Source organism: Setaria viridis, chromosome 6 (genome assembly GCF_005286985.2).
Source record: "Setaria viridis chromosome 6, Setaria_viridis_v4.0, whole genome shotgun sequence".
NCBI classification, from domain to species: domain Eukaryota; kingdom Viridiplantae; phylum Streptophyta; class Magnoliopsida; order Poales; family Poaceae; genus Setaria; species Setaria viridis.
The window spans coordinates 35,860,132-35,882,703 of record NC_048268.2 but is presented as its reverse complement, the minus strand read 5'-3'; the positions used below and the strand labels follow the sequence as shown (position 1 = coordinate 35,882,703).

The 22,572-nt window shown below is 48.8% G+C and overlaps 2 protein-coding genes across 2 annotated transcripts; one reads left to right on the top strand and one right to left on the bottom strand.

Annotated features, from left to right (window-relative positions):
* Nucleotides 1-46: 46 nt before the first annotated feature.
* On the bottom strand, nucleotides 47-2,267 carry LOC117860648 (28 kDa ribonucleoprotein, chloroplastic). Its single transcript, XM_034744017.2, has 4 exons — nucleotides 1,754-2,267; nucleotides 1,239-1,340; nucleotides 577-858; nucleotides 47-419 (listed from the first exon to the last, which is right to left on the bottom strand). The coding sequence occupies exons 1-4, from the start codon at nucleotides 2,195-2,197 to the stop codon at nucleotides 357-359; spliced, it is 891 nt and encodes a 296-aa protein (XP_034599908.1). The 5' UTR covers nucleotides 2,198-2,267; the 3' UTR covers nucleotides 47-356.
* Nucleotides 2,268-8,918: 6,651 nt separating this feature from the next.
* LOC140223267 (uncharacterized) lies at nucleotides 8,919-20,853 on the top strand. The gene is made up of 5 exons (XM_072294792.1): nucleotides 8,919-8,975; nucleotides 9,886-11,071; nucleotides 18,165-18,601; nucleotides 18,836-19,165; nucleotides 20,821-20,853. Exons 1-5 carry the CDS (start codon nucleotides 8,919-8,921, stop codon nucleotides 20,851-20,853), a joined length of 2,043 nt encoding a protein of 680 aa, XP_072150893.1.
* Nucleotides 20,854-22,572: the final 1,719 nt, after the last annotated feature.

Sequence of the window (22,572 nt, the reverse complement as noted above, 5' to 3'; positions counted from 1 at the left end):
GAACTGAGAAGAGTGCATCTACGGGCATGGTTACATACGCATACGGTGAACAAACTCGGCTTGCTCAAATGTTTCACCAGCAAACCTTCAGGATGTTGCCAGGAGATCGTTTAGACCATCAGGATGTAGCCTATTTGAACAATTTAACTCATGATGTCGACAAGAATATTAAGACATTAACATAACATCAGCTGCAAAGAGAAGCATCAAAAGCTGTGTGGCAAGAACCACACATCAGGAAACTAAGGGAATATCTAGCAACTTGTGACAGTTCATTTCCCGCAAAAGCATCCCATTGCTCCTCTGTTGTCTTTCCGTGCTCATTACAAACAAGCAGCATCTCTCATAGTGCAGCATCAAAAGCCCCTCTGTGGCCGCTCTGCTGCAACATTCACTCGGAGTGGGCGGCCATCCAATTCCTACAGTTCAAGGAATGAGATAATTATCATTAGTCTCAGAGATGGTATGTTAGCCTTGCACACTGATATCTGACTGCTTGAGAGAGAACATGTGCTTCTTCATTTAGTATTTTCTGTGTTTGGTTTGTGTATCATATAGAACTGATACTGTCCTCACCTGCCCATCAAGAGCGGAAATAGCATCGTCGAGTTCCTCCTTTGACGCCATCGTCACAAAGCCAAATCCTCGTGAGCGCCCAGTTTCTCTATCATAGACAACTGAAGCATTAACAACTTCTCCATGCTCACTGAACACTTGCACCAGCCTAGAGTCATCGACTTGCCATGGCAGGTTGCCAACATAAGCTCTGAATGCAGATGCAAATTGTCTAGGAGGTCTCTCCATGCGGGTGCCCCTAGGAGATGCCCTGTTTACATTCAGAAGCCTCCCACTAATGTCCTGTAAAAAAACATTTGGTTAATCAACTTTCAGCATAATATGCAACTTATATATGCTGTTCTATTAGGTGAAGAAATAGAACTTGAAGTGTACTGTATTGATGGTCAAAACCTCGAATTTATATAGTCTACAGGCTTTTAAGTGGTAAACATATGTGCCCCATTGATCTAAGGTACATATTAAAAAAAAAAAGATGTTACAACAGGAGTGCCTCTTTTTCACCAGAAGTGGACGGTCATCTCAAGTTCTCACCCTCAAGACAATTGTATTTTCATGTGTAAACTTGAAGGTGTGCGAAGCGCGGAGTTGCAACATCGGGTAGATTAATAGTTTAATTCCAGAAAGGAACTAAAGAATGAGGGGGATAGAAATGAGCTTACATAGCGGTTGAACATTTCAATGGCCTTGTCAGCTTCTTCAATGGTGCTCATGGTAACGAAGCCAAACCCACGGCTCTGGCCAGTCTCCCTGTTGTAGATGACCTAAAATTGCACAAAGCAATATTATGCTTCCAATCTCATTGGAACAATTTTGACCAACTCAATGAATGTTTACTAAAAATAATGTTAGCCTAAAGAAATTCCTAGGACATTAGCAGCTTGGGGCTGAAAGGCTTCGATGTTGTTGTATTAGCAGCATAAACATTATGAGTCTTTAACTCTTACGGTACTTTCTCGCAATTGCAAAGACACAAGACAGCAACATATTGGGAGTTAAGGTATTTCACACTGAAGCGAAGAGCAGCAACACAAGTGCATTCCCATATTGTATCATATAAAACCATCAGAAATGTACAGTTGTAAACATATTTCTGTAATTCTAATTCTAGCTCTGCACAAGCACAGAAACCTATTATATTATAACCAACTGAACTTAGATGCGGCAGTGGGCTCACCTCGGCGACCTCGACGACACCCGCCTGGTCGAAGAGCTGCGCGAGGCCCTCGCTGTCGAGGTCGTAAGGGAGGTTCCCGACGTAGACCTTGGCCTCCTCGGGCGGCTCCACCGCGGCGTACCCCCCCTCGGCGTCCCCACCGTCCTCCTCCTCGTCGCCCGAGGCCACCACCTCCTCCTCAGCCTCATCGAAAGCCTCTCCCGCCGCCTCCTCCTCCTCCTCGTCGGCCCACTCGACGCCCGCCTCGACGGCGTCGGAGGAGGCGACGAGGGGCGCGAGCGGCAGGCGGCGGCTGGCGCGGAGGAAGAGGAGCGGCGCGGCGCGGGTGGTGGAGGAGGAGGAGAGGAGCGGGAGGGAGACGGCGGGGAGGAGCTTGTGCGCCGGCGGGAGCGCGGCGTCGGCCATGGCCATGGCGAGGCAGCGGAGGGACATGGTGGTGGCCATGGGAGGAGCGAAAGGGAAAGGAAGGCTGGAAGGGGATAAGGAAGGAAGAGGGAGGGACGGATTGGATGGAGCCTGAGGTTTTTGGTTGCTCGACCATTTATACGCGCGTCTGGGCTTTCCTGTTGGGCCTGCCTGTAATGGGCTTTTCTCTGGACCGACCAGTCTCTTTGGAGCTATGGGCTTGGTCCAACGAATTTTGCAGGACACCTTGCTGCATCTTGCCCCATCGTCCACGACACGACGAGCAGCGCAGGGCGGTCGCCGAGGGGCTCCTCTCCTCCGGTACCGGAGAGAGCTGGAGTGGCCGACGGAGGACATCCTGCGCGAGCGCGGTGCGGAAGCTGGTGGCCTTCGGCGGCGAGGAAGCCGCCCGCTACCTTGCAATCCTGGATGGGATCGAGCCCCATCTCGAGATCGCCCACCCCCCCGGAGTCGCCTCCCTCGTGCTCCGCGTGTCCGCCGGAGGACGCGACGCCTTCAACGAGTTCCACAGCGGTGCATCCATAGCTGGCGCCGACCGCAACATCATCGCCATGTACGCCGGGCCGTACCGGCCCACGCTCCCTCCGCCGGGGTTCTACCTGGTCTGCGACTCCCTGGCCAACTCCCTCGCCGCCGTCCCGCCGCTGCCGCCCTCCTCCGCCTCGCAGTTCACCCACCGCGGCGTCGGATCCGGCGCCGGCGTCCTCCGCCGCCACGACCCGCCCAGCGAGTACGTGCTCGCCGAGCTCCTCTACCACCGCAACTCGTGCACGTTGGCCACTCTGTTCACGTGGTGTTCCTCCGGCGCCGTCGCAGGCAGGTGGATCAACAAGGAGGTTGCACTCCCCTCCCGTGCTGACATCGTGTTCGCGCTGGGAGACAGTTCTATATGCTGGGTGGATCTCCTTAAGGGCATTGTAGCAAATGGGCCAAAATTTACCTTCTTTGAGCTTAAGTGAAGTCATTAGAGCTTAATGGAACCAATGAACAGCTTTGCACCCAAGTAAAATGACCCCTTTTGCCCCTCACAAGCTAAGCACGTGTTCAAGCCATAACTCAAATTTTTGCTCAAAAACTTAAAAATCTGCCCAACTAAGAGTTATATAACTCACAAATTCTAACAACTTTTGTAATTAGCTTTTTTCTTGAAACTGATCAGAAAAGGGTCAAAATATCGAATTAATAATCTGGGCCGAAAGGTGCAGATCAAATAAAGTCAGAACTTTGGAGCCCTTTTTCTCACATTTTCGAATGTATGCTCATGACAAACCTTTTATGAAAGTTTTAGTGCTACGAGTCCTTAACAACTTTGATTTTTGGGCTTAGGCCAAAATCTGCACAAAAGGTTTTCAAAAATGAGGTCAAACGCAGCTAAACTGGTCAACACTGTCAAAAATGGCTGAAGTGTTCAAGTCTGAAAGTTTCGGATTTTGCCAAACTTTGAAGCGTTTTATCTTCAATTTGGCTTCGAATTTGAAATCAAGACAATTACAAGAATTGAACTTAGATCCTAGGCCTACAACTTTTGTAAAGGGAGTAGGGGTTGTGCAGTTCAAAAATCTGGAGAAGATCGCGCTCGAAGATTGCCCTATCGTCCGATCCCGCAAATCCCGCACCAGAGCTCACGCCGAGCACGCGTGCGCCGCGCTCCCCTCGCCGGCCGCCCCGTGGCACGTGCTCCTCGTCGCTGCCCCGTCGAGTTGCCCCCTGCCGCTGCTCTATCCGCACGCGCCCTGCGACGCTCTGGCACGCCACCGCCGCCGTGCCCGCCAACGCACGCCCGAGACAAGACGCCACAGCTCCTCGGCCTCGCCTGCAGCGCCCTGATGGAGCCGTTCACCCGTGCATGCCTGCTTCGCCTGCGGCGCCCGCCTGCAAGCACGCCCGCCAAGTCGCCTCCCCTATCCGCCAATGGTGCTCGCCGTGGCCGGTCCACCCCGCAGCAGCGTACCAACGCCCCTCCGACCCACCGGCCAGCCCCACGAGCTCGTCGCGGCTATAAATAGCTCGCCCACCCCACCGTACTCCCCTCCCCACTCTCGCAGCACCTCGCCACGCTCAAACTTTGCCGGCGAAATCCACCGCCGTGAGCGAGTCTCCGGTCGATTCCTTGCAGCCACGGCGCCTCCTCGTCGTCCCGCTTCCATTTTGCCCCTTCCCAGGCTCCCTCCCTTGCCGAGCAGCCCCCTCCACACGAGCCCCCATCCGCCCCCTCCCTGTGCCGTGAGAACTGCTGCACGCCGTCCCTCCTCATCGCAGCGTCTCTGGTGAGCACTCCTGGCCCAAGGCGCCGCCCCTCTCCTCTTCCCCCTGCCGTGTGCTCTTCCTTTCCCTCTGTCGTGGCCGGCCCCCAAGTTCCAGCGCCATGTTTTGTGCCGTGCCTGAATGTTGCTGTGCTTTTGTACGTGAGGGATCTATGTGGGGAAGAAGAAAGAAAGTCAGGGGGTTATGGGGAAAATCGTGGGATTTATGTTTGAGGTGGGTTTTTGTCCAGGGGTGTAGGTGCAAGATCCAGGGGCCTCTACGCATTTAACCCATAGACTGGAGGGCTAGATTTGAAGATTGCCTCGGTTTTCTTTTTTTTTTCTAGATCTAAAAAGACTGAAAGTTTAAAAAGGCATAGAAAAGTGTAGAAAAATGCTAAAAATGCAAGATAAATTTTGTTAGACTCAATATTCTGTGTAGTTTCGTATAAAAATAAGTTTACACATGTCTCTGTTAAGATTAATGTTATATGATTTAATCCTTGTTTAAGATAGTTTAAATCATAGAAAATCACAGAAAAATGCTAAAAAGGTAAATCCAACTCTCAAGTGTTTGTTTCAGAGAATAAAAGCTTAGAAAAATGGTTTAGAGCCTAGCTTAGACATTTAAGTTACTGTTTTAGTTTATTAATTGAAATCTACGGGTAGATTTTTCTTTTTGCATAATGATAAATCCAGAGATGATAAAAATATGAAACCACTTGGAATAATTCAGGAATGAGGTGTAGTTCACAGGAAAATTATGAGACTTGGTTTGAAAGTTAATGAAAACCTCTTTCCTTTTTAGAGAAAGATAAAAAGGAATAATATATGAAATGCCTTTCAGACTCTTGGTTTTGCATGTTGAATCATTTGCACCTGCATTTCATGTAGAAGTTAACATCGCCGACGGTACATACGAGCTGCACCCGACGCCCGAAGAGAAAGTTGTAGCGGATCTACACCACGCCGAAGTCGAGCCCGTGCTAGAGCAAGCCGAGGACCAGTTCGCTAACTCCGAGTGTGAAGGCAAGCCCCGGAGCATAAATTCCTATGTTTAAATACTTGCAATATATTGATTGTTTTGATTATGCATTTACGTTTATAGGAATTGATTGAAACCATAGATGCATGAATATAGTGCCCCTTGATCTGAACACTAGTATAAGAAGTCGAGTAGTTGCAATGCTAAATAGGACTCGGTAAAAGTCGAGTGATTTCCTGTCACTCGCGAGTTATAGGAGTTGAATGATTTTCTTTTCATTGCAACTATAAGGATGATGGACGGGGCTGGGCTTATGTTGGTACTCGGTGGTTTGCCCCGTCTGTCTACTTGAAATTGGACTAAGGTCGAAAGGTGATGGTGTTCGTGATCAAGTGTTTGAAAGTACTAATCTCATACCTAGTATGGGATGGGGAAGCCTAGTACCTGATTGAACTGGGACGTGGCTTATACCCCTGCTGTCCTTGGAACGTCGTTCCCATGGTGCATCATGTGGGTGCAATGGCGGTCATAGTACGGTAGAGACCGGGACTGTGGAGCATTGCATGCCAAAGGAAGTTTGGACCTGACACGTACCTAGGGATCGATGGGGACGGCTGACAAGTGAAGCGACCTTTCGTGGTGCGCGGATGTCGTGGGATTAGGTTCGCCATGCATGGTTAATAAATTCGAATCGATTCGTCTGCCTCTCACAGTGTGGGACTACTTGATCGCTATGCTACACTGAGTAAGAATGAAAGATGATGATGATATAATATTGTTACTTGTTATTAATTGCTTGGAAAACTATGCTTGTTTAGTATAGTTGCTAACTTAGAATGATAAACAACAGTAGAACTGGTGGCTAAAATGTTGAAAGTAAGGACCTACACTAGTCGCTTTTGGCAAAACAAAACCCAGAGCCAAAAAGCTTACATGTCTAGGTGTTAGTGGATTAGTACCACAGGTCGGTTAAGTCTTGTTGAGCATAGTTGCTCAGCCTTGTTTGTGGCACCTCTTTTCAGGTGAGGATGATGTTTCTGAGTTCGCTGCTAGTTCTGCTTGGTCTACCCAGCTCCCTCCGGGTTGGACGGTCGAGTGGGATCCCTCCTCGGACGGCGAGGATAGGGGTCAGTGATGTCATGATCGGCTTCTTCATGATATCGTGCATCGACGTTTAGTTTCTGTGCGTTTTATTTCCGCTGCTTGAACACTCTACAAACTATGTTTGAATTTCTGAACTTTATGTTGTAATAAATCGATGCACTTTGTTTAATCTGGGTGGACTGTTGTAATCTCTGTAACCACTCACCATCGTGTGAGTTTTGCTTTCTCGATCCTGCGTTACGTGGTTTTATCGGAGGAAATCCGACGGACGACCAAGTTGACTTGTTTAAAGTACATGATCGCGTTTAGGCGACTTAAGTGTGCTTTAGCCAAGTTAATTAGGCGGTTCCGCCACAGCTGGTACCAGAGCTTGAAAGCATGACAGAGAAAACAACAGACTTTAAATACCTTTTCTAAAATAAAACTTGCAAGAAATTAGTTTGAAAATTTCGTACGATCGTTAAGGATGATCTTAGTACGAGAAGCCCTAGGGGAATTTTGGGGTTATTTAAGGTGGCTATTAGCTATTGGTTATTTTAGTAACTTCTAGCACTTTCGCCCACGTGTATTATACGTGCGCAGAGTTCCGCATCGCGAGTATGCGAGGGGTGGTAGGAAGTTCTATTCAAAAGAACCTATCATCGCGGTTGTTTTCGCCCACGTTTATTATACGTGCGCAAGGTTCCGTATGATGATTCATGCGAAGGGTGGTATGGTTCGATTCCAACGAGCCTATCATCACGGTTGTTCGCCCACGTTTATGATACGTGCGCATGATTCCGCATCACGAGTATGCGAAGGGTTATATGGTCCTATTCGAAGGGGCCTATTTCCACGGTTGTTGCGCTGTCCATGCAGCGTTAAACGCATGGGTGCCATTTCTATAGTGAATGGTAATGAATGGGGATGCTTTCGTGAGTGCTGGCACGAAAGGTTCATGTGGTATTGTGTTTTTCTGCAGGTACACTAACCACGTTCGCGTAGGAAAACGATATTAGAAACCCGACTAGATACTATAGGGAGCGATGTAATTGTTGCCTTGCCACCGGCACTAATCACGTAAGTCCAATTTTTGGCAATTATTTTGGTTGAGAGGACGATGTTGGTCGTGCATGCATCATGAACTAAAATCCGTGAAACCGAACCATTAAATCGACCTTGCTCATGTGTTTTAAGTTTTTTTTTTCCGCGTTAAGGATTTTCAAGCTGCCCTTTTCAGCATGGTGTCTTATCAAAATCTTTTGGGTTGTTTCCATGTGTTATCTACAGAAACTTTATATAAGAAAAGTGTGTAAAAACGTTTTATTATGCCACTGGTAAAATTTGGTAATTTTTCCCAAAGGATCTGCGAGCAATGACAAAAATTTGTAACTCCTTATTTCCTGGAAATACAGTTTGTGCACCTGTTATAGTCTTCCTGTTTCGACTCCCTTAAGGACATTTTCTGCTAGGCACTGCTTAAGAAAAGTTGTAGAGCACTGTTTGAAGAACCTTGTGGTAAATATTCAGCTTATTTATATCTCTGGTTTGGGAGTTATGCTCAGTTTATTGCCACACTGTCCCTGAAAATTCCAGCATGTGCCACCTGCCAAAGATCGGAGTATATCACCCTGTTAGGATCTGTTTTCACTCCACTTATGAATACCAAACTTGTTACCAATTATCAGAAGGGAATGTTGGTAAAATTTGGGAATTTTTGGATGAGTACTTGTTGAGTTATGAGCTTTTTCTCTAGCCTATCAGAATCTGTTTTCATCCTGAGTTTTAATCTCACGTTTCTTTTATCACTCCTTGGTTCCAGATGGCCGCTCCTGGGCACGTGATGCATGGCACGGATGGCACCTCCCACTCCACGTGCCTACACTTTGAGGGTTTTCCCGCTATCTTGTGGGACATCTTGAGGTGGTTTGGGTACCAGTCGCCGCCTCTTTACGCGGGACGCGAGTACCTGGAGCACGGGGTGCAAAGGTGCAGCGTGCGTGTGGTCGTACCTCCACCCCCAGTGCAGCCACAGTGGCCCCAGCTTGAGGTTTCGACATATGGCCATACCCTCGAGGATACTTGGGAGTCCGCTGCCCTGCAGGCCCTCACTCAGTTCTGCAGACTACACCCTTTCGAGGTCCTTTTGGATCCGATTGGCTTGTTCCCCGCTAGGGACAGGCTGGACGCAGACTGGCTTGATAGGGTGAACAACATGGAGGTGTTGGTCACCTCACACCCGCAGGTCACCCTCTCCACCGCAACGCGTTGTATGAATGCGTTGTACCGACTGGTCGAGCTCCAGGGGAGAGCTATGGCTGTCTTGGCTCGGATAGCTGTGGACACCCAGGAGCATCTCAATACCGCCAAGAAAGATTTGGTGGAACAGTCGTACCAGCTCATCCAGAGGGGTATACGGATCTCTGACATGGAGACCCGGATCACCGAGCTAGAGGAGGAGGTGACAGATATGGAGCACGATATGGTATTGCTTGCAGAGGAGAAGCTAGAGGTTGAGATGGAGCTAGCTGTTGCTAATGCGCACTTGGATGAGCACCACGCCGAGCTCAATGCCATCCATGCGCAGGAGCAGCAGGGGGAGAATGACCCGATGGAGGAGGAGGAGGAGGAGGAAGACCCCGAGGAGATCGAGGGTGTCTCGAGCATGGACTTCGAGGGCGTTCAGTCTCCGCCCCGAGTTGGTGACGCCCCTTCTCCGGTGCACAGCGCTTCCTCCGTGGGCAACTTAGATGACTTCTAGGTTTTTGTTGTAGCGAGTTGGTCTTCTGTTGTTACTCCTCGGCAACCTATATTTTGGATGGCGATGTAATAGGTTAGCCTCGAGTTGAGTACCCTTGCTGCCATAGACTTGTTATGTATGCATGGACATGCTTTTGTCATGACTGGCGATGTAACCGAAAACTTGGCAGAAATATAGTTGCTGTTTGGTCTCAGTTTTAACCCTATCTCCACGCACTTTTGAACTGATATTTAAATACCAAAGTTGTGCAAAAACTTGTGTTCTAACCGCTCGTAAAATTTCAGCTCCTTTCGATATGTTAAACTCGTGTTAGAAGCCAAAACTTCACCGCTCAGATTGCTGAAAAACAGCCGGACAACGACTCACTCAGCTCACTTTTCGATCTCTTTATCTTATGTTTTGGTCAGCGAGCGTAATACAAAAGTTGTGGCATATGAAATGCGCTAACTACTGACCAAAGATGAGAAACAATGTGCATACAGAAGAAGAGATATGCACCTACTCAATAAAAGGATCTTATTGTTGTTTTTCTCAGGATCCGCAAGATTTATGTTTATGATCCCGCACATAATTTTTCCTTGTTTTTAAGCAAGCTTTCGAATTATGTGACTAATAGAAAGATACCCTCTTGCAGATGGTGCGCACTGCGCGCTTAATCTCGATCCCAAGTGGTAGCGAGGATAATCGAGCACCTCCGCCACCACCGCCTCCCCCGCCTTCGCTAGAGGCGATCTTGGCTGCACAGACAGAGCTCTTGCGACACATCGTCCAAGGGCAGCAACAGCAGCCTCAGGGAGGAAGGGGTCATCAGCAGCCCCAGATCGCTCGTTACGAGGATTTCTTGGGGACCCAGCCCCCACTCTTCCACAAGACTGAGGATCCTCTCGATGCTGATGCATGGATTCACATTCTGGAATCCAAGTTCGAGCTTCTCACTATGCCTTGCACCGATGACAACAAGGCACGGTTCGCAGCCCAGCAGCTGCGTGGTTCTGCCCGCCTCTGGTGGGACCACTACCACACCATGCTGCCGGCTGACCACATCGTTAGCTGGGACGAGTTCAAGACCGCTTTCAGAGGCCATCATATCCCTGAGGGCCTAATGGAGCGCAAGCTCAATGAGTTCCTGGCTCTCACCCAGGGAAGTCGCGACGTCCTGCATTACGCACAGGCCTTCAACGACCTCTGCCGCTATGCCAGCTATCACGCGGATACGGATGAGAAGAAGCGGGATCGGTTCCGCAGGGGCTTGAGTCTCGAACTCAAGGAAAGGCTGAACCCCATCAAAGTGGATACCTACAACGAGCTGGTGAATCTGGCCATTTCCCAGGAAGACTGCATGAAGGCCCTCAAGGCCGACCTGAAGCGGAAAGCTCCCATGATATCACCTAGCCCGCCTGCTCGGAAATTCAGGATGGTTCCCCCTTCAGCACCTCACAGGCCCGCGCAGCCTGGGAGATGGGTTGCTCGCCCTCCACCACCGGCAGCACCTCGTTTCCCCGGTTTCCAGCCGCAGGCGCCTCAGCGCAACCTTCCACCGCCGCCGCGCCCTGCAAATGGTAACCGCTGCTTCACCTGCGGCAACGTGGGACACTTTGCCAAGGACTGCCCCAGAAACAAGAATCAACGCCCCGGCCAGAGCAATGCAATGGTGAACAAGGGAAAGAAGCCCAAAGTACAAGTTCGTCATGGCAGGCTAAACTTCACCAATGTGGCAGAACTCCCAGAAGGCGCACCGGTGATGACGGGTACATTCCTTATTCATAATCAACCAGTTTTCATTTTATTTGATTCCGGAGCATCTCATAGTTTCATCGGAAGTAAAACTGGTGCTAGATGTGGGTTAAGGTTCTGTCACACCAAAGGGTCGTATATGATCTCTACCCCGGGTGGGAAAATAGCCTCAGATCAAATGAACCTCAATGTACCTATAAAGTTAGGAAGAACCCTCTTTAAGGAAAATCTTATTATTCTCGGTCTAGAGGGAATAGATATTATCTTGGGTATGGATTGGATGACTCAACACCGAGTAATGCTAGATATCTCCGCCCGAGCTGTCCACATAGACTCACCACTGTATGGCACCTCCACTATCCACTTACCCCACCGAGAGTGCGTAAACTCCTGTGCTTATCCCGTGGTTGAAGCCCAACTGGAAGATATCCCCATTGTTTGTGAGTATCCAGATGTATTCCCGGATGACCTGCCAGGCATGCCACCTGATAGGGATATCGAGTTTGCTATTGAGTTGCAACCAGGCACGGCACCAATATCCAAGAGGCCGTATCGAATGCCACCCGCAGAGCTAGCAGAACTGAAAACCCAATTACATGAACTGTTGGAAAAGGGTTTCATTCGCCCAAGTACGTCACCTTGGGGCTGTCCAGCACTGTTTGTGAAGAAGAAGGACGAGAGTCTACGCATGTGTGTGGACTACCGCCCTCTCAATGCGGTGACGATTAAGAATAAATATCCATTGCCCCGCATTGATGTCCTATTTGATCAGTTAGCTGGAGCCAGAGTATTCTCCAAGATAGACCTTCGCTCAGGCTATCATCAGATCAAGATCCGACCGTGTGACATTCCCAAAATGGCTTTCTCCACACGGTATGGACTCTACGAGTATCTAGTTATGTCGTTTGGGCTTACTAATGCACCTGCTTATTTCATGTATCTCATGAATTCGGTGTTTATGCCCGAGCTGGACAAATTCGTCATGGTATTCATTGATGACATCCTAGTGTACTCGAAGAATGAGAAGGAACATGCCGAGCATCTTCGCATTGTTCTTCAACGCTTGAGAGATCATCAGTTGTACGCGAAGTTCTCCAAGTGTGAGTTCTGGTTGGAGAATGTTAAATTCTTGGGACACACTATTTCTCGAGATGGCATTGCAGTCGACCCCAGCAAAGTGCAAGAGGTCATGGACTGGAAGCCACCCACTTCGGTTCATCAAATTCGAAGCTTTCTTGGTCTAGCAGGCTACTATCGGCGATTCATTCCGGATTTCTCAAAAATAGCTAAGCCTATGACTGAGTTATTGAAGAAAGGAGTCAAATTCACATGGAGTGACAAATGTGAAGAAGCTTTCCACACCTTGAGAAGACTTTTAACCTCTGCCCCAGTCCTAGCTCAACCTGACACTACTAAGCCATTTGACGTGTATTGTGACGCCTCCGGCACTGGACTTGGGTGTGTTCTCATGCAAGACAACCGAGCCATTGCCTACGCCTCACGAGCGTTACGGCCGCATGAGCTGAATTACCCGACACATGATCTTGAATTGGCAGCCGTGATTCATGCCTTGAAGATGTGGAGACACTATATTATGGGCACTCACTGCAATGTCTACACTGATCACAAGAGCCTCAAGTATATCTTTACTCAAGCGGATCTTAACATGCGTCAGAGAAGGTGGTTGGAATTAATTAAGGATTATGATCTGGAAGTGCATTATCACCCCGGCAAAGCAAATGTAGTTGCCGATGCTCTCAGTCGCAAGGCCCATTGCAATTGTTTGTCGGCAACTAACTTCGCAGAAACCATATGTCATGAGATGGGAAAACTTAGTTTGGAAATTATTTCCCATGGCACCTTAGGTCATGTTTCCATTGAATCTACCTTAGAGGACCAAATTGGGCTGATACAATTAGAAGATGAGGAAATAAAGCTAATTAAGGAGAAAGTTGCACAGAGAGATGAGGGGTATAAACATTTCCGACAAGATGAGAAGGGAATAGTGTACTATGAGAACCGACTTGTTGTCCCATCTAACCCCGACCTTAGGAAGCAAATCCTGGATGAAGCACATCTCTCCAAGTTCTCGATTCATCCTGGCAGCAATAAGATGTATCATGACCTCCGTCAAACATTTTGGTGGAGTGGAATGAAACCGGAAATTGCGCACTATGTCTCGGAATGCGACACGTGTCAACGTATCAAGGCAAGCCACTTGAAGGTAGCAGGTACCTTGCAACCGCTACCTATTCCATCTTGGAAATGGGAAGATATCAGCATGGATTTCATTGTGGGATTACCCGTTACTTCTCAGCGCCATGATTCTATCTGGGTTATAGTGGACCGTCTTACCAAGACGGCACATTTCCTTCCTGTTCACACTACCTACACCGCTCGGAAATATGCAGAATTGTATCTTGACCGTATTGTGTCCCTACATGGTGTGCCGAAGACAATCATCTCTGATCGAGGAGTTCAATTCATCGCACGCTTTTGGGAACAACTACAGTCCGCACTTGGCACTAAGCTAATCCGTAGCTCAACATATCACCCTCAGACTGATGGCCAAACAGAAAGGGTGAATCAAATTCTAGAAGACATGCTACGTGCTTGCGTCATACATTATGACAAGAATTGGGATAAATGTTTGCCATTAGCGGAATTTTCCTATAACAATAGCTACCAGGCTAGCTTGAAAATGGCACCATTTGAAGCCCTATATGGTCGAAGGTGTCGAACACCTTTAAATTGGTCACAAGCAGGAGAAAGACAAACCTACGGGCCTGATCTAGTAGTTGAAGCCGAAGAGCAAGTTAAAATAATTCAGGCAAATCTTAAAGCCGCCCAATCATGACAGAAAAGCTATTTTGACAAAAGGAGAAGGCCCTTACAGTTTGACATTGGTGATCATGTATACCTCCGAGTCTCACCGACTAAGGGTGTACAACGGTTTGGGATCAAAGGAAAATTGGCTCCCCGATACATTGGTCCCTATGAGATCGTGGAAATATGCGGACCAGTCGCATATAGAGTTAAACTCCCTAACAGACTTTCAGCTATACATGACATATTCCACGTATCGCAGCTCAAGAAGTGTGTACGAGTTCCCACGGCAATTATTGAGCAAGAAGAGGTATCGATAGACCCGGATCTTTCCTATGTGGAGTACCCAATCAAGATTGTTGATCACAAGGAAAGGAAGACCCGGAACAAAATAATGAGGATGTTCAAAGTTCAGTGGAGTCATCACACAGAAGCCGAAGCCACATGGGAAACGGAGGAGTATCTTAATACCCACTTCCGCGGATTTCTTTTCGATCAGGGAGGTACGATACCCAAGCCACACTAGTTCTTTTTCTTTCACTCGAATCTCGGGGCGAGATTCCTTTAAGGGGGGGTAGGTTGTAGCAAATGGGACAAAATTTACCTTCTTTGAGCTTAAGTGAAGTCATTAGAGCTTAATGGAACCAATGAACAGCTTTGCACCCAAGTAAAATGACCCCTTTTGCCCCTCACAAGCTAAGCACGTGTTCAAGCCATAACTCAAATTTTTGCTCAAAAACTTAAAAATCTGCCCAACTAAGAGTTATATAACTCACAAATTCTAACAACTTTTGTAATTAGCTTTTTTCTTGAAACTGATCAGAAAAGGGTCAAAATATCGAATTAATAATCTGGGCCGAAAGGTGCAGATCAAATAAAGTCAGAACTTTGGAGCCCTTTTTCTCACATTTTCGAATGTATGCTCATGACAAACCTTTTATGAAAGTTTTAGTGCTACGAGTCCTTAACAACTTTGATTTTTGGGCTTAGGCCAAAATCTGCACAAAAGGTTTTCAAAAATGAGGTCAAACGCAGCTAAACTGGTCAACACTGTCAAAAATGGCTGAAGTGTTCAAGTCTGAAAGTTTCGGATTTTGCCAAACTTTGAAGCGTTTTATCTTCAATTTGGCTTCGAATTTGAAATCAAGACAATTACAAGAATTGAACTTAGATCCTAGGCCTACAACTTTTGTAAAGGGAGTAGGGGTTGTGCAGTTCAAAAATCTGGAGAAGATCGCGCTCGAAGATTGCCCTATCGTCCGATCCCGCAAATCCCGCACCAGAGCTCACGCCGAGCACGCGTGCGCCGCGCTCCCCTCGCCGGCCGCCCCGTGGCACGTGCTCCTCGTCGCTGCCCCGTCGAGTTGCCCCCTGCCGCTGCTCTATCCGCACGCGCCCTGCGACGCTCTGGCACGCCACCGCCGCCGTGCCCGCCAACGCACGCCCGAGACAAGACGCCACAGCTCCTCGGCCTCGCCTGCAGCGCCCTGATGGAGCCGTTCACCCGTGCATGCCTGCTTCGCCTGCGGCGCCCGCCTGCAAGCACGCCCGCCAAGTCGCCTCCCCTATCCGCCAATGGTGCTCGCCGTGGCCGGTCCACCCCGCAGCAGCGTACCAACGCCCCTCCGACCCACCGGCCAGCCCCACGAGCTCGTCGCGGCTATAAATAGCTCGCCCACCCCACCGTACTCCCCTCCCCACTCTCGCAGCACCTCGCCACGCTCAAACTTTGCCGGCGAAATCCACCGCCGTGAGCGAGTCTCCGGTCGATTCCTTGCAGCCACGGCGCCTCCTCGTCGTCCCGCTTCCATTTTGCCCCTTCCCAGGCTCCCTCCCTTGCCGAGCAGCCCCCTCCACACGAGCCCCCATCCGCCCCCTCCCTGTGCCGTGAGAACTGCTGCACGCCGTCCCTCCTCATCGCAGCGTCTCTGGTGAGCACTCCTGGCCCAAGGCGCCGCCCCTCTCCTCTTCCCCCTGCCGTGTGCTCTTCCTTTCCCTCTGTCGTGGCCGGCCCCCAAGTTCCAGCGCCATGTTTTGTGCCGTGCCTGAATGTTGCTGTGCTTTTGTACGTGAGGGATCTATGTGGGGAAGAAGAAAGAAAGTCAGGGGGTTATGGGGAAAATCGTGGGATTTATGTTTGAGGTGGGTTTTTGTCCAGGGGTGTAGGTGCAAGATCCAGGGGCCTCTACGCATTTAACCCATAGACTGGAGGGCTAGATTTGAAGATTGCCTCGGTTTTCTTTTTTTTTTCTAGATCTAAAAAGACTGAAAGTTTAAAAAGGCATAGAAAAGTGTAGAAAAATGCTAAAAATGCAAGATAAATTTTGTTAGACTCAATATTCTGTGTAGTTTCGTATAAAAATAAGTTTACACATGTCTCTGTTAAGATTAATGTTATATGATTTAATCCTTGTTTAAGATAGTTTAAATCATAGAAAATCACAGAAAAATGCTAAAAAGGTAAATCCAACTCTCAAGTGTTTGTTTCAGAGAATAAAAGCTTAGAAAAATGGTTTAGAGCCTAGCTTAGACATTTAAGTTACTGTTTTAGTTTATTAATTGAAATCTACGGGTAGATTTTTCTTTTTGCATAATGATAAATCCAGAGATGATAAAAATATGAAACCACTTGGAATAATTCAGGAATGAGGTGTAGTTCACAGGAAAATTATGAGACTTGGTTTGAAAGTTAATGAAAACCTCTTTCCTTTTTAGAGAAAGATAAAAAGGAATAATATATGAAATGCCTTTCAGACTCTTGGTTTTGCATGTTGAATCATTTGCACCTGCATTTCATGTAGAAGTTAACATCGCCGACGGTACATACGAGCTGCACCCGACGCCCGAAGAGAAAGTTGTAGCGGATCTACACCACGCCGAAGTCGAGCCCGTGCTAGAGCAAGCCGAGGACCAGTTCGCTAACTCCGAGTGTGAAGGCAAGCCCCGGAGCATAAATTCCTATGTTTAAATACTTGCAATATATTGATTGTTTTGATTATGCATTTACGTTTATAGGAATTGATTGAAACCATAGATGCATGAATATAGTGCCCCTTGATCTGAACACTAGTATAAGAAGTCGAGTAGTTGCAATGCTAAATAGGACTCGGTAAAAGTCGAGTGATTTCCTGTCACTCGCGAGTTATAGGAGTTGAATGATTTTCTTTTCATTGCAACTATAAGGATGATGGACGGGGCTGGGCTTATGTTGGTACTCGGTGGTTTGCCCCGTCTGTCTACTTGAAATTGGACTAAGGTCGAAAGGTGATGGTGTTCGTGATCAAGTGTTTGAAAGTACTAATCTCATACCTAGTATGGGATGGGGAAGCCTAGTACCTGATTGAACTGGGACGTGGCTTATACCCCTGCTGTCCTTGGAACGTCGTTCCCATGGTGCATCATGTGGGTGCAATGGCGGTCATAGTACGGTAGAGACCGGGACTGTGGAGCATTGCATGCCAAAGGAAGTTTGGACCTGACACGTACCTAGGGATCGATGGGGACGGCTGACAAGTGAAGCGACCTTTCGTGGTGCGCGGATGTCGTGGGATTAGGTTCGCCATGCATGGTTAATAAATTCGAATCGATTCGTCTGCCTCTCACAGTGTGGGACTACTTGATCGCTATGCTACACTGAGTAAGAATGAAAGATGATGATGATATAATATTGTTACTTGTTATTAATTGCTTGGAAAACTATGCTTGTTTAGTATAGTTGCTAACTTAGAATGATAAACAACAGTAGAACTGGTGGCTAAAATGTTGAAAGTAAGGACCTACACTAGTCGCTTTTGGCAAAACAAAACCCAGAGCCAAAAAGCTTACATGTCTAGGTGTTAGTGGATTAGTACCACAGGTCGGTTAAGTCTTGTTGAGCATAGTTGCTCAGCCTTGTTTGTGGCACCTCTTTTCAGGTGAGGATGATGTTTCTGAGTTCGCTGCTAGTTCTGCTTGGTCTACCCAGCTCCCTCCGGGTTGGACGGTCGAGTGGGATCCCTCCTCGGACGGCGAGGATAGGGGTCAGTGATGTCATGATCGGCTTCTTCATGATATCGTGCATCGACGTTTAGTTTCTGTGCGTTTTATTTCCGCTGCTTGAACACTCTACAAACTATGTTTGAATTTCTGAACTTTATGTTGTAATAAATCGATGCACTTTGTTTAATCTGGGTGGACTGTTGTAATCTCTGTAACCACTCACCATCGTGTGAGTTTTGCTTTCTCGATCCTGCGTTACGTGGTTTTATCGGAGGAAATCCGACGGACGACCAAGTTGACTTGTTTAAAGTACATGATCGCGTTTAGGCGACTTAAGTGTGCTTTAGCCAAGTTAATTAGGCGGTTCCGCCACAGGCATTCTGATCTGCGACAAAGTTATGGATGATCTTCCCAAGTTCCGGTTCATATCCTTGCCGGAGGGATGCTCCCGGTCATGGCATCCTGAGCACGGCCGGGGGAGGCCAAGGGACTTCAGCTCCATGTGCAGTGTTCGCGGCGACACTGTCAGGTTCGTTCACATGGATCCAGCCGGCGACATTGACGACCTGATCACCCTCAGGACGTGGACTCTCTGCATCTCGAACTCGGAGTGGACGAAAGGCGGATCCTTCCGTATCGTTGATGTGTGGGCTGATCCAACCTACGAAGGGCTGAAGCTGCCCAAGAAGGTGCCCAGGTGCCCCGTTCTTAGCCTCCTTGATGAAGAGGACGGCGTTGTCTACCTCACCGTGGCTGAGGACAACTGCCAGTATGTGTTCTCTGTTCGATGTGGAACGTGGGAATGTGGGATGGTAGTTTCTGGCATCAGGTTGCCTCCTGGAAGCCGACGTTTTAGGCCCTGTTTGGAAACCTTGTGCTAAACTTTAGTACCGCACTAAAGTTTAGCATCCTCAAATGAAGAGCTAAAGTTTAGCGCCTTGAAGTGTTTGGATAGGGTGCTAAACTTTAGCACATTTAGTGGCAAAAGACAATTATACCCCTCCTTTCTCTCCTCTCCTTTACCCCTCCTCAACTTCTTCCTTCAGCCACCGATTCCTCCTCTTCCCCGGCCGCACCGCTCGCCTCCATTGGCCGCTTCATCCGCTCCCTTTGCCGCCGACGCCTTCCAGCGCCGCGTCGTCGACCTCCTCGACGATCTCCTAGCCCCCGACGGCGACGGCCTCCTCTCCCTCACCTGGACGGCCCGCCTCCTCGATGCCTTCCTCCTCTGCCTCGAGGAGTTCTGCACCCTCCTCTTCGGCCCCGAGGCTGGCGCCGCCGCCCGGCCTCCGCTCGACCGCCTCGTCGCGGACTTCTTCGATCGCGCCGTCAAGGAGCTCGACCTCAGCAACATCATCCGCGACGGCCTCGACCTCGTCCGGCAGCTTGGGCGCAGGCGACGGGATAGACGGAGTGGACGGGGATGGCGGGACGCCAGATCCGCCTCCGCCGGGGCTCTGTGGCTTCCCGCTCCAGGTCCTCTACCGGTGCCGGAGAGGGCGAGGCGGCGCCGGTCGGATCCTGGGCTGGTGGCTGCCCGTGAGGTGGTGGCGGCGCGGGTCGGGCGGAGGAGGTGGGGCCGGCGGAGGCGGCATGGCACGCCTGCGGGGGCGGTGGAGGAGGCGGGGCCGGCGGAGGTGGCGGGGCCGAGCGGTGGAGGCGGGGCCGGCGGAGGCAGCGGGGGCGGGCGGCGAAGGCACGGCCGGCGGAGGTAGCGGGGTAGGCAGAGGAGGCAGGTGGCGGGGAGGAGAGAGAGAGGAGAGGAGAGGAGGGGCACCAGGGGAAAAAATAGACTTGGGACCACTTTTAGCACCCATTAGCACCTTTTAGCACCCCTTGGGTGTGCTAAAGAAAATGGGGGTGCTAAACTTTAGCACACCCCTTTTAGCACTCCTGTTTGGGAACCCAAGTGCTAAAATGTGCTAAAAAGTGGGGTGCTAAAGTTTAGCACCCCTTTCCAAACACCCCCTTAACCGCATAATGGCAGTTGAGGCTACCATGCAGTCGAACGAGGTAGATGCACAGGTCCCATTTGGAGGGTTTATTTTGGCTTCAATTTCACCTGTTTTGCGCAAAATGAGATAATGTGGCGTGAAGCCATTTTATGAGCCGAGACTAAAATGAACTTGAAGCCGAATGAAGCTACTATTTTTAACTTTACCGACTTTGGCATCACTGGTGAAGCCATTTTGAGAGAAGCCCTTCCAAACATACCCATAGTTTCATCTCCTATAAATTTTATTGATGCTCGTAGTAATTTTGGAAACCACCCATAGTTTCATCTCCTATAAATTTTATTGATGCTCGTAGTAATTTTGGAAACCTTTTAAGGAGCGCTCACTGCTGTGGTTGCTATTCTGACTAGTCATGATAAACTTAGGAGGAAGGGTAAAGGTTCGGGTGTGTCTGCCTCATAGAGCATCAATGCAGTCGGATTTACATTTTTCATCTATGGATGCTATTTTCATCGCTTGTATGATATTATTATGCCGTATTTCATGCTATTTTGCAATATAGTCTAAAATACAACACATATACAAATATAGGGTTATTTCATATGTCAAGTGGCAGGTTAGTATAAGATTTAATCCAAAAATACCACTTAAATAACACTAAAAGGGTAGCAATAACGAGCGTCAACAGCAGCACAGCGCCGGACATGCCTCCCACGAATCGCGTGACAAGACTGCAGCATGGTCTGCTCCGACCTGCGGGAACGTAGGGCCCTCCGTTCCTTTCCTTTTTTAAAGCTGGCCCCCAACATATATAAGGGGAGCTGGCTTCTCTGTCTCTATCGACACCTGTACTCACACCCGCATACACCATCTTCTCGTTCTTCTCCTACAGTGGCGTAGCCAGGAATTCAACAAATGGACCAATTGATTGTTACGACTGGAATGTCAAGAAATATGTAGATCGACTGTATACTCCACTAAATAATAGGTGGATTATATAAAAATTAATGATTACAATACAAAAGAGCACTATCATAGAAGTATCTGACTAACTAATGATTCCATTAAATATGCAGATCTCATTGCACTACTACAGAAATGATTTGTAGAGGCGTCCTATTTTTTCAAGGGCGACGAAAAGCTTAGCCGCCACTGGGCGGCTACGGTAGCATTTGGTCGCCCTGGAAATGCATTATCAGGGGGCAAGCCGCCGTGGGCTCAATTTCCAGGAGCGGACGACCCGGTCTACTGACTTTGGAAATCAATCAGACGCACCAGGCGGGATGCGCAGCCGGGACACTGAAAAATTTCCCTCAACCTTATCCCTCTATTTCCACTCCTCTCATTTCCTTGTTCCTTATCCCTTCCTCTTCATGACTTCCTCTCCTGACCTTATTCTTTCCCTCTTCTCTCTCCCTTTCTTTGCCTGCAGCATGTGAGGCGGTCGGGGGAGAGGCAAGAGGCTTCTCGGCACGGCCAGCGGGGGCGCGGCTCCTTGGGGCAGCTAGCAGGCCCCAACGGGGGCGCAGCTCCTTGGCACGGAGCTGCAGGTAGGGCAGCCAGCGTGGCTGGCGGATCCGACCCCAAGGCGCTCCGCGCAGGCGCCCCGACCCCTCCCAAGACACTTGCAAGCAGGCGCGGATGGTGGTGTAGCAAGGAGGTAGCGGCGGCAGGGCCCCGGTCTACTAGGCCTGGCGAGTGGCACGACTCCGACGATGGCAGTGGTTGCCCCTCGCGCGTGGGCTACTGGTGGAGGATCTGGCGCGATGCTAGGGGGGCGAGCGGGGGCGGTAGGGGGACCTAGCGCGGCGCGACGGCGGGGGACGCGCGGGAGTGGCAGGGGGAGCTGGCGTGGCGCGGCGGCGAGGGACGCGCGGGAGCGGCAGGGAGAGCTGGCCCGGCGGCCGCGAGCGGCTTTTTTCTTTTTTTCTTTTGCTTTTTTTGTTTTTTAAATCGGTTTCTGTTGATGGCATTTAGCATGCCAATTGTGAACTGCAAGCGCACAGATCGGTTGTAGCCCTTCCCTCAGAGTATTCCTCTAAGGTTTATCAATTCAAGGAACTTATAACACAAGATCTATTTTAACTAGCATTGTTAGCATGAACTCTATGTTGTTGGTGATTCAGATCTAATCTAGCATAAACAGATGGATAACAGATAAGCAGAGGTAATCAATCTAGAGCAATCTAGACTATGCATATGTTGTAATTCCGAGCAAAGGTAGCAAAGCAACATAGATATGATCTCAGCAATAAGCCTCTTTAAATCTGCACCTCCGATCTGGCTCCCAAAAACATCCACCTTACAAAAGAAAGATCCTATCACGATCACCTCTATCAATGTAGGTAGTCTAAGGGCACGATCATAAGAATATGTTATACTCATCAGTAGATCGTGTATGCAAATCTAGTCACCACAACTATAAGAACATCCTATGCAATCTATCATCGATCATAGATTAAAAAACAAGTAAACCTGATAAAGTATAAAACTATGGAAGGAGGCACTTAGATCGCTAAGAACAAGAACACATCTATTACTTCACCATGAATGATTGTACATCATCAGATCTCCACCAGGATCCTACCTTGATCTTGATGACCCTAGCTCCTGAACTCCGACGTGGATCTTCCTAGTAGGATCTCCAACCATTATCTCTTAAATTCTGAAGCAAATTTTTGGTAGTGGCAATATCATCCATAGCGTTGACAATACCCTGATATTTTTGTTGTAGCTTTTTGCAAAGTAGATCTGTGATACCCATGAGTTCTTTTACAACATGCAAAATAAAAACAAAGTCAAATGACATCATTAATGTAACAACATCA